Here is a 13,936-nt window from a genome sequence, read left to right as displayed (position 1 = left end):
AGATGCGTCCCCGGTCTTAATGGGTTGAAGGATATTTTACTTTCAAACATGTTTGGGGTCCTTTTAGAGCCCAAACTCAGCCTTTTGTGAGCACCCCAGACAGTTTTTAAGTTGCTTGATTTTGTATTTAGATATTTGGTATTCGTTGTAACTTCAAACTCCATTTTAACCATGATAGATTTATCGAAAACACCTGTCCTTGATTTTGGTAAAGTGAGGGAGCCGTGTTTTTTCAATGTTTTCATTTATTTTTTATAATGTTTTTGGAAAATAATAAATTAATAAAATAAAAGAAACAAAGAAAGTAATTGAAAAAACACGGCCCCTCATGTATTAGAAGGCCAATATCAGTCACCAGAACCAAGGACGGGTGTTTTCAATGAGTCTAGCATGGTTAAAATGGAGTTTGAAGGGTGCGTGTCTCCTAAAATTTATATCAAATATCTAAATAGAAATACTAAATCAAGCAACTTGGGGTGCTCACAAAAACCTGAGTAAAATGACCCCAAACTTGTTTGAAAGTGAAATATCCCTTTAAAGACTGTTTGCTGTGAGTCTGCGACCATCCTTCCTTTCATTAAACTATTGTCAGTAGAGTACGCTCAACTCGGGGACCCCCAGGGGTCCTTGAGGGGGTTCCAGGGGGTCCCCAGCCAAATTAGTTAAGCATCACAATCATTTTAACCACTTTATCTAGATTTTGATAGCAGACATACAAGCATTTAGCAGACATACAAGCTCACAGCGCGTCACGGCGAGCTTGTATGTCTGCAAAATGCTTGTATGTCTGCTATTCTTGACCTTTTTGTTTTTATCTTGAAAGTGTTTGGAAAATTTTGAATAATCCCTGGCACAAAATATTTTCAGATGAGTCAAATACATATCATTTTGGGGGTCCTTGGCATGGAAACGTTTGAGAACTACTGGTTTAGTAAACACATTGTTCTTGAGCTGCATGGATTACATGGATTATTCCATATCTGTCTCCTCCACTCTCCACTCTTCCCCAGCATTCCTGTGCCATAGACAACATTTCCTCTTAGCTTGTTTATGGTTCACGTCAGTGTGGTTTATGCAGTGCTGGAAGAAGTACTCAGTTTACTTAGGTTAAAAGTATCAATATACCAATAGAAACCAGTAGAAATACTCTGTTACAAGTAAAATTCCTGTGTTCCAAATTTTACTTGAGTAGTATTCATACACTTTTTCTTTTTTTTTAAAAGATGTTTCAATATTTGTCATAGATATAATAGGAGTTTTGTATTCATAATAAAAATCTGCAAAGTAACTAGTGACTAAAGTTTTCAAACAGTTTTAGTGAAGTAAAAAGTAAAATATATGTGCTTCTTAGATAGTGAGTAGAAGTGTGTAGAAGTATCTAAAAATGGAAATACTCAAGTTAAGTAAAAAGAAAAATACCTAAAAGTTGTACTTGCAGTAAGTACAATTCTTGAGTAAAGAGAGAGAGAGAGAGAGAGAGAGAGAGAGAGAGAGCGAGAGAGAGGAAATGGTATATTGTGGTATATTTATTGAGTAAGAAACCTATACACTGGCAGCGTAAGTGTCTAAGTGTTGGCCAGAAATATAATTACAACCTTACCGTAAAATCCTTTTAGCTTAATCAAAACTAATCATCCGTGTATTTAGGAGCTTATTTTTAGTCCGCCTCAACAAAGGGGCTTTTGTCGAGACACCGAGAGTCTCTTGAATGGACACTATTGAACTACGTGCGTGACAAAGCACTCAAAACTAAATTGCTCCGCGCAGATAGCACGCAGATATGTTTGAGAGATATATGACTCAAGTGTTCCCCCCCCCCCACCCCAGCATGTTGTACATGAGTGCATTTATTGTCCGACATCGCCCCAAGGAACTACCAATGCTTTCATAAGGGGGAGAACTCCCTGTTTAAATGTTCTGTCCTTGAAACACTCGCAAATTGCTCACTTGTTCAAACTCAAACCATATTATTTCCACATTGCCGGATTTGCATGTGTCTTATGCGTGCGCGGTCAAATGCTCAGTGTTCATTTAAAGGGATAGTTCACCCCCAAAATGACTTTTTTTCCTATCGATTAGTCACCCCCTGGAGACTTGAATTCATGGATATCTTTTTGTTTTCGTCGCGTTCCTAAGCCAATAATTTGATCACCTGCAGTGGGTTCCGGGTAGGAGACACAAAGAGTCTCCTTTGTGTCTCCTACCGGAACCGCTGCCTACCGGTCCGCTGGTCATCAAATGATTGGCTTAGGAATGCGACAAAAACAAAAAAATGTCTGTGAATTCAAGTCTCTATGGGGTGACTAATCGATAGAAAAAAAGTTATTTTTTGGGTGCACTATCCCTTTAACCACTTTGTAACTCTGGGAGAGAACAAATTTAACCAAATGGAGCCTTTATTTGGACCCGTAAAATTTGTACTCTCCCAGAGTTACAAATGGCAGAGTTAAATTAAAAGCTGTATAAATCTGTAAGATTTATCTGTAAAGATAAAAACTTGATGACAAAATGTATGTCCTTCCAGAGAGTTGAACGAATCTTTACCACGAGCTAAGACGGAACGCCCACTTGGCCAGGGGAGATATTGCACTTTGAGCTTCAGGCAGTACTACTTGTCAACCCCGTAGGTGTTCTACCTGACACCAGGGTCTAAATTCCTTAACCCATTAAGACCTGGAACGCATCTGTGTCATTTTTTGATTTGAGCTAAAAAAAGCATTATTTTACACTTTGGCTATTCAAAAATAGCAGATCTACAAGCTCATAGCGCGGCACCGAGTGCCGCGCTACGAGCTTGTAGATCTGCTATTTTTTTTAAATCGTGAAAATGTGTGCAAATCTTTGAATGTATATATTCTTTTAAAGCGAACATTTTTTAACTCAAATCTTTGCTTCTGGGGGTCCCTGGAACAAAATATTTTGAGATGGGAGTCCGCGGCCAAATTCATATCGTTTTGGGGGTCCTTGTCATGAAAAACTTTGAGCACCACTGACATAGAAACATACGTTTTTCAGAATACTGTTGGGATAGAAGACATTTTGTATAATTAGTTAATAGAACAATAGGGAGAACCATTGCAGATGTAGTTACATTGTATTAAAGATGCAGTAAGTGAGTAAGTGTTGGGTAGCTCTATATTCTGACAGTAATCATTGCTATATAGTGTTTGTTCAGTAACAGGGATCTCCTCCATGTCTCTCAAGCTCTTTAGTTGACATAAAATAAATCAGGTCGGGCTATCAATTTCATCCAATAAGGAGAGAGAACTCATACCGGATAGAGGATGAACAAGTGCAATTGGAAAGTGAAGACACAAAGAAATGAGCAGACAAAATTGGAACTGGAACACTATGAACTTGGCAACCCAGAACCCGAAAAAGTATATTTTCTGTTTATTAAAGAGCTGGAGAGATGAGGAGACCCCTGTTACTGAGCAAACCCTCTATAGCAGTGATTACTACCGGAGCTTTAGCCTTTTCACAAAAGATATCACTTAAATCACCTTTAACACTGAGGTTTTTATGCGTGTATGATTTGCTGTAGGGGAAGGATGGTTCCAGTGATTCTTCATTTAACGCTCCTCTCTCCACTAGGGAATGAACTATCTCCACAACAGCTACATCGGCTGCCATGGAAACCTGAAGTCGTCGAACTGCGTGGTGGACAGTCGGTTTGTCCTGAAGATCACAGACTACGGCTTGTCCAGCTTCCGCTTTTCCTGTGAGAACGACGACACGCACGCACTCTATGCAAGTAAGGGCACGTATACACACTGTAGGATGTTTGGTCCGATTATACTGTCGGGGACCTTTTTTTGGGTCTCTGCGAGACGATCTGTTATTCGGTTATTCGAGAGGAATTGCAGAGAGAGAGAGAGAGAGAGAGAGAGAGAGAGAGAGAGAGAGAGAGAGAGAGAGAGAGAGAGAGAGAGAGAGAGAGAGAGAGAGAGAGAGAGAGAGAGAGAGAGAGAGAGAGAGAGAGAGAGAGAGAGAGAGAGAGAGAGAGAGAGAGAGAGAGAGAGAGAGAGAGAGAGAGAGAGAGAGAGAGCTCTGTGTGTCACGGTGTCTTTGAGTGGCTGAGTGCAGCGTGTAGACACAGCTGCCAGATTTTGCGAGAGAAATAAGCAACCAGTTCAGCACTTTAAACCTATATACAAATACATTGGATATTTGAAAATAGACGATCTACAAGCTCACAACGCGTCGCAGCTATTTTCAAAGAAAAATCGTGAAAAACTGAAAATTGTGGAATATTTTCCAAATCCACACAAATCTTGTATGGGGGGTCTCTATGGCACAACATATTTTCAGACGGGGGGGAGGGTCTGCGGACAAATACATATCAGACTCAAAGGAGACTCCTTGAGTCTCCTACCGGAGACACCGCCGGTCATCAAATTATTGCCTTAGGAATGCGACAAAAACAAAAAAAATCTCCATGAATTCAAGGCTTCATGGGGTGTGTAATTGATAGAAAATAAGATTTTTGGGGGGTGAACTACTCCTTTAATGTAGCATCAAGATCGGTTTAACCACTTTAACCCTACTGTATATACATCGGCTATTTGAAAATATCCAACCAACAAGCTCACAACAAGCGTGTGAGCTTGTAGATTTTGCTATTTTTAAAAAATATAGAAAAAACAGTGATTTGTAATATTTTTTAAACACTTGTATGGAGGCACACAATCTTGTCAGCTGGGGGTCCTTGACATGGACATGTCACTGTATGCAAATTCACACACTGCAGCTTTTTAAAAAGATTATACATGGCATGTCAGGGTGCATTTCGCCTTTCCGACATGTCGCCTTTCCGACGTTAACGAACCCTATACCTAACCCTAACCCTAACCGCACGCGGAAGCCGCTTGCCGGAGTGGCTAGATGTCGGAATGGAAGGAGCACCCCGGCATGTCATAAGAGATCCGCAATAGCACAGCACAGCAGCCATGTTGGATAGATATTGGGCCTCTTCTTACTTCCTTAACAGGTGTTACCAATAATACTAATTAAGGCCCTGTTCCATTCTGGTCTCAAAGTGTGGTCCAGGGTTCCTTGAGGGGGTTCCAAATGGCCCCTTACGAGTGTGGAACTCTGAGAGTGTACAAATAGAACCAAATGGACCCGTAAGGGTTCCATTTGGTTCAATATTTGGTTCCATTTGTACACTCAGAGTTATGGGAGTCCTTGTAATTAAAACGTTTGAGAACCGCTGTGCTACACTAAATGGAACAGAGCCTTCATTAGTATCATTGGTAACACCTGTGAAGGCCCAATATCCTTCCAATATGGCTGCTGCGCATATAGCCTATTGTCGCTGAAGAGAATTTGTATAGAGTGAAAAAAGGAGGTGGGCACAGCACAGACCCCAAGGGAACTGAATTTTAATGGGTCGCAAGTTAATATCCCCTTTTTTATTGTTTCCCACGTTTAAAAGAAAATATTTATATTATTTCAATAGGTTTTAAAAAAGTAAAGAAATAAAAAAAAATCACAACTTTTCATCAATTAACACATCGGGTGTCAGCATTTTTTCATAACAACTTACCGTGGGTGCCAGCATTCTCCCCATTGACTGCGCTTTGCTGTTTAAAGCTTCTGCGTGCGTTACAAGCAAATCCACGCAAAAAAAAGCATCGATTCATGTTGTGCCATTCGCCTGGCTACAGCCTGGAACCATAACATTTCCCTCGCCAGTTACAACGGGGGGGGGGGGGGGGTCGCGCATCACGCATGACCGGTTTTCCCCACAGGAAACAGATTCGGAGATATAGGCGTTTCAAAGTAGGAAATAGACAGGAAGCGGATGGGAGACATTTTTTTGTTTCCGGTGAGCGATCTGGCACTTCCTTCGCAGGATTACAATGGGTGCTCCCAGAGCTGCTCTAGCCCCGCCCGCGCGGAGAAAAACGAAAAAAAACAAAAAGACTAAACTCACGGTTCAGACCGTGTTCGGCACCGAAGCGCCACTATGTAAACACACGGTTCAGACCGTGTTCGGCACCCGATGTGTTAAAAACAATTCCAAAATCTTTCAAAAGTATTTTATAAATAAAATTTAAAAATCTAATCATTTCCATAAATATATATTTTTAAACGTTTAAGAAGTAGTGACAATAGCAGATCTACAAGCTCACAACGCAGCACAAAGTGACATGTTGTGAGCCTGTAGATGATATGCTACTTTCGCTAGTTTGGGTCCCAGGCAAACTAGTTCTAATACAGTATCTCTTTTGGTGTCTTGAGCTAAAAAGTTTGGTAACCACTGCCCTAGGCCTAGGGGACCCCAGTCAATATGAGGTTTAATTGGCGATCGACGACAGTTTGTCAGTGTTGGTAATTAGACTGCTCTTCCTTTCCAGAGAAGCTGTGGACAGCCCCGGAGCTGCTGATTTATGACCGCCACCCTCCACAAGGGACCGGGAAGGGTGACGTGTACAGCTTTGGCATCATACTGCAGGAAATAGCCCTGAGAAATGGACCGTTCTATGTGGAAGGCATGGACCTCAGCCCCAAAGGTAACAATAATGTATATTTCGTGAATCCCCACACGGCAAAATGAGTCGCCAGTTATTTGGGGGCCCATTTGCAATACCCTTGGGGCCTACCAGTGGACCCTGGCCACATGGGTACTAGTATCCCACTGTGACTATATATTTTTTCCTGGGCATACAGGTGTGAAATGAATTGCGAGTAAAGATTGCCACTATCCCCACTACATGCATTGGTGATCAGTTTACTGCATTCCACTGGATCAGTTTGGGAGCTCTTGAGTTTGACTCTTCAAATACACTTGATGACTGCTGGTGGATTAGACGAAGAAGAAAAAAAACCTGCTTCTCGATTATTCGATTAGCCAATGTCCGTTTTGATATGTTTTCAGTTAAATGCCCAGACTCAGCTATTAATGTTAGCTATTAACTATTGTGGTTTTACCATCCTCTTCGTTTGCCACTTGTACTCTGACAGTAATTGCAATCAGTGTGAGTGTCAGTGGTGGATGATAGCCTGAGGGGTGCCATATGCCACTCATAATATAATCTTTTATTCACTGTCACGCTCGAGACTTATACTCTTGTTTCGTGCCGTTGTCGCGCGAAGAAAATGCGACTTATAGACCGCCTCCTTTCGCACCATAGTTTGACAGAATATAAATGAATCATTATTATACCAGACAGTGCTCATCCTCAACCACTCCCATGCCGAGTGGAGAGCAGCCACACCTGTTCTGGAGTCTTGGTTTCATGATCATGAATGAATCGTTATAATTAAACCGTGTAACTGCACTGTGCTATCCTAAGAACATAAATATTCATCAAATATAATAACGCTATCTATTGTCTATGGCAGTGGTTCTCAAAGTGGGGTCTGTCCGGGGACCGCCCAGGGGGTCCTTGAGCGGGTCCCCAGCTAAATGAGTGTAATATAGCATCAGCATTTAAGTTTAACAACTTTAACCCATTAAAACTGGGAAAGCATCTGTTTCATTTTAGATTTTTCCTATATATATATATATATATATATATATATATATATATATATATATATATATATATATATATATATATACATAGCAAGCAACGTACGTTTTTTTCAGTTCAGAAGGCATTTGTAGAATCGGCCTCAGGTCTTAATGGGTTAAATGAGGCTTAGTGTAGAGAAAGACCAGTGCTTGTAGATCGGCTATTTTCAAATAGCCTAGGTATAAAATAGGGCTAAAGTGGTTAATGTGCGTTTCATTATATCATAATTTATATCTGCAAAGTAACTAGTAACTAAAGTTTTCAAATAAATGTAGTGGAGTAAAAGTACAATATTTGCCTCTGAGATGTAGTGGAGAAGAAGTAAAAAAGTAAAAGTAAAGTACAAATACCTCAAAAATGTACTTAAGTACAGTACTTGAGTAAATGTACTTAGTTACTTTACACCACTGAGAAAGACCAGTGTTGCATGGGTTGGGCAGACCACACAGAACATACTGCACAATGAATTGACTCTGATGCGACCTGTAAGTCTGGGTTTCTGGGGTTAAGACATGGCCATAGGCATGTCTTTCTACTGCAAATCCACGTTTCTTAAGTATTTATTGACTGCTGTTAGATGCTGTTGCTCGTGGCAGATAATCATAATACAATGTGCAGACATACATATCCTTACAAGTGTACATACCTCACCAACGACATTTCCTCTAAACACAGTGAAGAATGTTGAGTATTTTTAGTGGTGCCAGCCGCTCTACACTTGACTATGTCCGTCCGTATGTCCGTTTGTCCGTTTGAGCCCGGATGTCCGTTTGAGCACGGGCTTTAAACAGCTATAACTCCAGTTTGCAGCATGCCACCAAGTCCAAATTTGGTATGTGGACTTAGACCACCAATAGGGACGAGCATTAATTGCTGAAGCCCCGCCCCGCCCTATTATAGCGCCACCAGGAGGCCACTCACCAAAGTCCGTTTGTCCGTTTGAGCCCGGATGTCCGTTTGAGCACGGGCTTTAAACAGCTATAACTCCAGTTTGCAGCATGCCACCAAGTCCAAATTTGGTATGTGGACTTAGACCACCAATAGGGACGAGCCCCGCCCTATTATAGCGCCACCAGGAGGCCACTCACCAAAGGCACCGCTTCCTTCACACAGGGTGCGATTTTTTAACCCTGCTAGTGAGAGCATGGGTGTCTATGGCCAGTCACCTGATCGGTTCAAACAACTTAGGTCACATGGGATGTAAGAGGCCACTATTTATAATGTAATAGTGAAACAGTCTGCCTTGAGTCCATATTTTTAGCGGTGCCAACCGCTCTACGTTTGACTCTGTCTGCGTGTCCGTTTGTTTGAGCACGGGCCGTTTGTTTGAGCACGGGATGAGCACGGCAAAGAAGCAAACAGCTATAACTTCAGTTTGCAGCATGCCACCAAGTCCAAATTTGGTATGTGGACTTAGACCACCAATAGGGACGAGCATGAATTGATGACGTTATCAAAGAGGGGTCCAGGGACCCCCAGCGCCCGTATGAGCACGGGATGAGCATGGGATTTTAAACAGCTATAACTCCAGTTTGCAGCATGCCACCAAGTCCGCATTTGGTATGTGGACTTAGACCACCAATAGGGACCAGCATGAATTGCTGAAGCCCCGCCCCCTCTGTCTTCCCATTGGCTGGCCTTCAAACAGCCATAACTCAAGTTCGCAGCATGCTATGGAGTACAAATTTTGTACATGGACTAAAGCCAGCAATAGGGACTAACTGTCATTACTTAAGCCCCGCCCCCTCTGTCTGCCCATTGGCTGGGCTTTAAACAGCCATCATTCCAGTTTGCAGCATGCTACCAAGTCCAAATTTGGTAAGTGGACTCAGACCACCAATAGGGACGAACTGAAATGAGTTAAGGCCCGCCCCAAAGGCACCGCTTCCTTCACACAGGGTGTGATTTATTAATGCAATATGTTTGATAATATGTTTAAAGGTATAACAATATATATATATACAGTAGTTGGCCCTATTTTAAGGTAGTCTGTCATCATGTCTACCAAATTATCTATGCCCTGTGCCTGTGTCTGTCTCTGGCGCCGGAATTCCCTCCCCGCGAGATCAACAATGGTATTCTATCTATCTGTCCCATGGCAGAGATCGTGCAGAAGGTGCGAAACGGCCAGAGGCCGTACTTCCGCCCTACGACAGACAACAGCTGTCACTGTGAGGAGCTGACCTTCTTGATGGAGGGCTGCTGGGCCGAAGACCCCGCCGAGAGACCCGACTTCAGCCACATCAAGATCTACATCACCAAACTCAACAAGTGAGCTTCAAAACACCAGACACCATTCTATAGTGTGTCTATATGTACAGTATGTGTGAACACATGCATGCTTGTATACTGTACAAGCATGTACTGTGTGTGTGTGTGTGTGTGTGTGTGTGTGTGTGTGTGTGTGTGTGTGTGTGTGTGTGTGTGTGTGTGTGTGTGTGTGTGTGTGTGTGTGTGTGTGTGTGTGTGTGAGCGGGTATATTAGAGTGTAGATTTGTTCTGTTCAAAAAAACAGTTGCTGTGTCACACTCCTGGTGATATGAAATTGCATATTCACAGCTGCGTGAACGAACACACACACACACACACACACACACACACACACACACACAACAAAGTTTTTGGGTTGTTGCATTGACATGAATTCATTCCATATCTCCTAACCATAACCATGACCCAAAACCATACCCTATGAAATTCAGAGAAATTCAATTGGGGGCACGATTGTTATCCCCAGTTTTACAACATTTCGTGACATAAAGCCATATTACACTCAATTTTACAACATTTCCTGACATAGACCATATTTTGTCCCCAATTTACAACATTTCCTGACATAGGCCATATTGTCCCCAATTTTACAACATTTCGTAACATACTGTAGGTCATATTTGGGATATTGGATTTTGGCCCAGCCCTATTGGGTCAATCAAGCCATAAGAAATGTTTATGAGCTGTATAGAACTGCTATACTTGTATAGTTTATGCTGTTCATTCCTTGTCTTAAAGCAGTGGCTATCAAACATTTTCATGTCACCTCCATATTATTATGTATTTGGCGGCGGAACTCCATCTTAAAAGATTTTGTGCCAGGGACCCCAAGATTTCTAAAATAGCAGAACTGCGAACGACGCGTTGTGAGATTGTGGATTTTTTATTTTCAAACAGCCGATGTAAATAGGGTTAAAGTGGTTGAACTGATTCTGATGGGGACCCCCTGGAACCCCCTCAAGGAACCCACTTTGAGAACCACTGTGCACAACAGACTTTTATTATATACAGCATCTTTCGGGAAACTCAGTGAGTGAAGTGAAGTGTAAACAGGACGTACGGCAATCAAGTGATTCAATGTCACCGTCATCAAGCGCACACTCTCAAAAACACAACTGACGTCACATGTTATGTGAACACATACACACCCAGTCAGCAAGACAACATTGGAACTGCCAAAAAAAATCCCATAAAATATGGGGTCGTGGTATAAAAAGGTTTGAGAACCCCTGCTCTATAGCAATGATTCCTATCAGAATATAGTTCTTTAACCTTTAGACATAAAGCATTTTGTTTAAACCAAAAGATGTCACTAACCCTACCTTTAACTCCGAAGATTGTACAAGTGGAAGAGTAGGGAGACCACTTCCAAGAACTGCAGATAGTGGTTATATTCTATATTACTTATATTAACAAACTCTATCAATAGGCCCTATGCACAGCAGCCATATTGTAAGACATTCACAGGTGTTATCAATGATACTAATGAAGGCTCTGTTCCATTCTGGTCAGACGGAGTCAGGGTGCTGATATTGTGCATGTTGGCTCACTAGTGGAAACACTCCCAAATGGCCCTTTACGGGTGTGTAACTCTGAGAGTGTACAAATGGAACCAAATGGACCCTTACGGGTCCATTTGGTTCCATTTGTACACTCTCAGAGTTATGGGGGTAGTGGAAATCTGAAATTCAAAAATCTGAGAACTACTGTGCTACACTGAATGGAACAGAGCCTTCATTGGTATCACTGGAACACCTGTGAAGGAAGTGATAATATGGCTGCTGTGCATAGAGCCTATACAGCATGGTTTAAACCACCTTTTGTTCATAAAATAAGTTGCGAATTGCAGCTTTCACATGACAGGCTTAACACAAAACACAATATGTGAACTAGTTCCACCCTGCAGTCTAGGTGATAGAGAGAACATAGAGAGGCCATAGAGGACACACACATTTGGAATCAATTGCTCTTTTCCTTTTCTTTCTCCGACCCCTGGCAGAAATGTTTGGAAATATTTGCTTGTTCGATTGCCAGCTATTGGAAGTTGCAAAGAGTGACCAGATGCAGGCTGATCTGCATCTGCAATGACAGCAGCGTCCGCTGCATGAAGAGGGGACAAGGATAGGCTCTATTCACAGCAGCCATATTATGAAGACATTCACAGGTGTTACCAATGATACTAATGAAGGCTCTGTTCCATTCTGGTCAAACAGAGTCAGGGTTGCTGATATTGTGCATGTTGGACCACTGGAAACACTCTGTTACACCAGTGGGTCTACAGTTGGGGTCCAGGGACCCTCATGGGCTTCCAAATGGCCCCTTACAGGTGTGTAACTCTGAGAGTGTACAAATGGAACCAAATGGACCCGTAAGGGTTTTGGTACTCATTATGCAGAACGCCCCATTTCAAGTTTTCAAATGTATACAAATATTTAGAAAATAGTAGATCTACAAGCTCACAACGCGTCACATTGCGACGTGTTGTGAGCTTGTAGATCGATTCGGCTTGTAGATCGGCTTGTAGATCGGCTATTTTCAAATGGCCAAAATGTATATAAGGCTAAAGTGGCTAATCAAAATCAACAAAGTAACTAGTAATTAAAGTTTTCAAATAAAAATAAATGTAGTGGAGTAAAAGTACAATATTTAGATCCGAGATGTAGTGGAGTAGAAGTAAAGTACAGATACCTCAAAATTGTACCTAAGAACGGTACTTAAGTAAATGTACTTAGTTACTTTCCACCACTGCTTGCACATCGAGCCGCTTCACGCTACAGAAACAGGAGACCTGTGGGCCACATGGCTCGGCAAGGCTGACTAGCATATCTGATATTCTCGCCTGCTTTTTCCCTCTACACCAAATCTCTCAGCCGAAACATCACGGTGCATTGCATTTTGAGCTCGTAAGCTCTGCTGTTTTTGCCCGAATGTTTTCACTGAATTATGACTTGTCCAGAATAGGGACAGAATAGGGTTCAAGTGGCTACGCATGTCCTCCAGTGATGCTTTTTCCTTACTCATGGCCTTCTCTCTCTCTCTCTCTCTCTCTCTCTCTCTCTCTCTCTCTCTCTCTCTCTCTCTCTCTCTCTCTCTCTGTGTCTCCATGCTATCAGTAGCATGGCCACTTTAGACGGATGCCAGTGATGTATAGCTTTCCATTTAGAGTGGTTTGAAGTAGAGAGGCTCTGCTGTGTGTGTGATTGATATACCCCCAGATGCACTCAAGGATGCTGGGACGGACACACACACACACACACACACACACACACACACACACACACACACACACACACACACACACACACACACACACACCATGACCCTCCCCCAGCGGGCCGGCCCCTTCCTTCCCCGTCACAAGTCTCCGTCCTCAGTGGCGGAAGAAGTACTCAGATTGTGTTTTTTGTTTTTACTTAAGTAAAAGTATAGCAATACCACAAGTTACAAGTAATAGGTACAAAAGTGTCGACATCAAAATATACGTAAAATGCTCATTATGCAGGGGACATTCTGTACAATGAGTATTTTAAGGATATTTCCACATATTTGTTTCAAAATGTGTTATGTACTGTATGCGAAATTTAAGCTCATCGAAGCTCACACACACGTCACGTTGTGAGCTTAGATCAGCTGTTTTCTAATATCCGAAGTATTTAAAAAATGGTGCTTACAGTAAGTGTTTAATGTAAGTTTTTTAATAATCTAAATCTAATAACTAAAGCTGTCAAATAATTTGAGTGCAGTAAAAGAATACAACATTTGCCTCTGTGAGGTAGTGGAGTAGAGTAGTATCAATGTATATAAATGATGTTAATACTCACATAAAGTAAATGTACTTAGTTACTTTCCACCACTTGTCCGTCTGTTAATGCAGTGTTTGCCTGTTATTTTCATTAGGTAAATGTATGTTGTTGACATGACATGACGGATGGCCTGTTATTTCTGGTCGCACGTCAGCCAGCTGAAGGGCACGCGCCAACAAAGACGGCCCTTTAACAGCAAACGTTTAGGGTTTAACCCTCACGGGGAGCCCGGGCCGGTCGGTGACTCTTCACTTCACGCTATGAATAGATGACCTCTCTCTCGCCAGGCAAAATCCATGGAGTCTCACTCCATTTTCTGTCTTTACGCTGCAAGATAAA

General features: G+C 42.0%; 1 protein-coding gene across 1 annotated transcript in view; it reads left to right on the top strand.

Annotated features, from left to right (window-relative positions):
* Positions 1–13,936, top strand: part of npr2 (natriuretic peptide receptor 2) — a 102,873-nt gene that overhangs the window by 72,536 nt on the left and 16,401 nt on the right. Inside the window, exons 13-15 of the mRNA XM_084047342.1 lie at positions 3,595–3,754; positions 6,363–6,518; positions 9,626–9,794. Of these exons, the coding sequence (XP_083903468.1) occupies positions 3,595–3,754; positions 6,363–6,518; positions 9,626–9,794 (485 nt within the window). The remainder of the gene's footprint in view (positions 1–3,594; positions 3,755–6,362; positions 6,519–9,625; positions 9,795–13,936) is intronic.

Source organism: Gymnoscopelus microlampas (assembly GCF_963454915.1).
Source record: "Gymnoscopelus microlampas genome assembly, chromosome: 21".
Classification (NCBI taxonomy): domain Eukaryota; kingdom Metazoa; phylum Chordata; class Actinopteri; order Myctophiformes; family Myctophidae; genus Gymnoscopelus; species Gymnoscopelus microlampas.
This window is presented reverse-complemented; position numbering and strand designations above follow the sequence as displayed.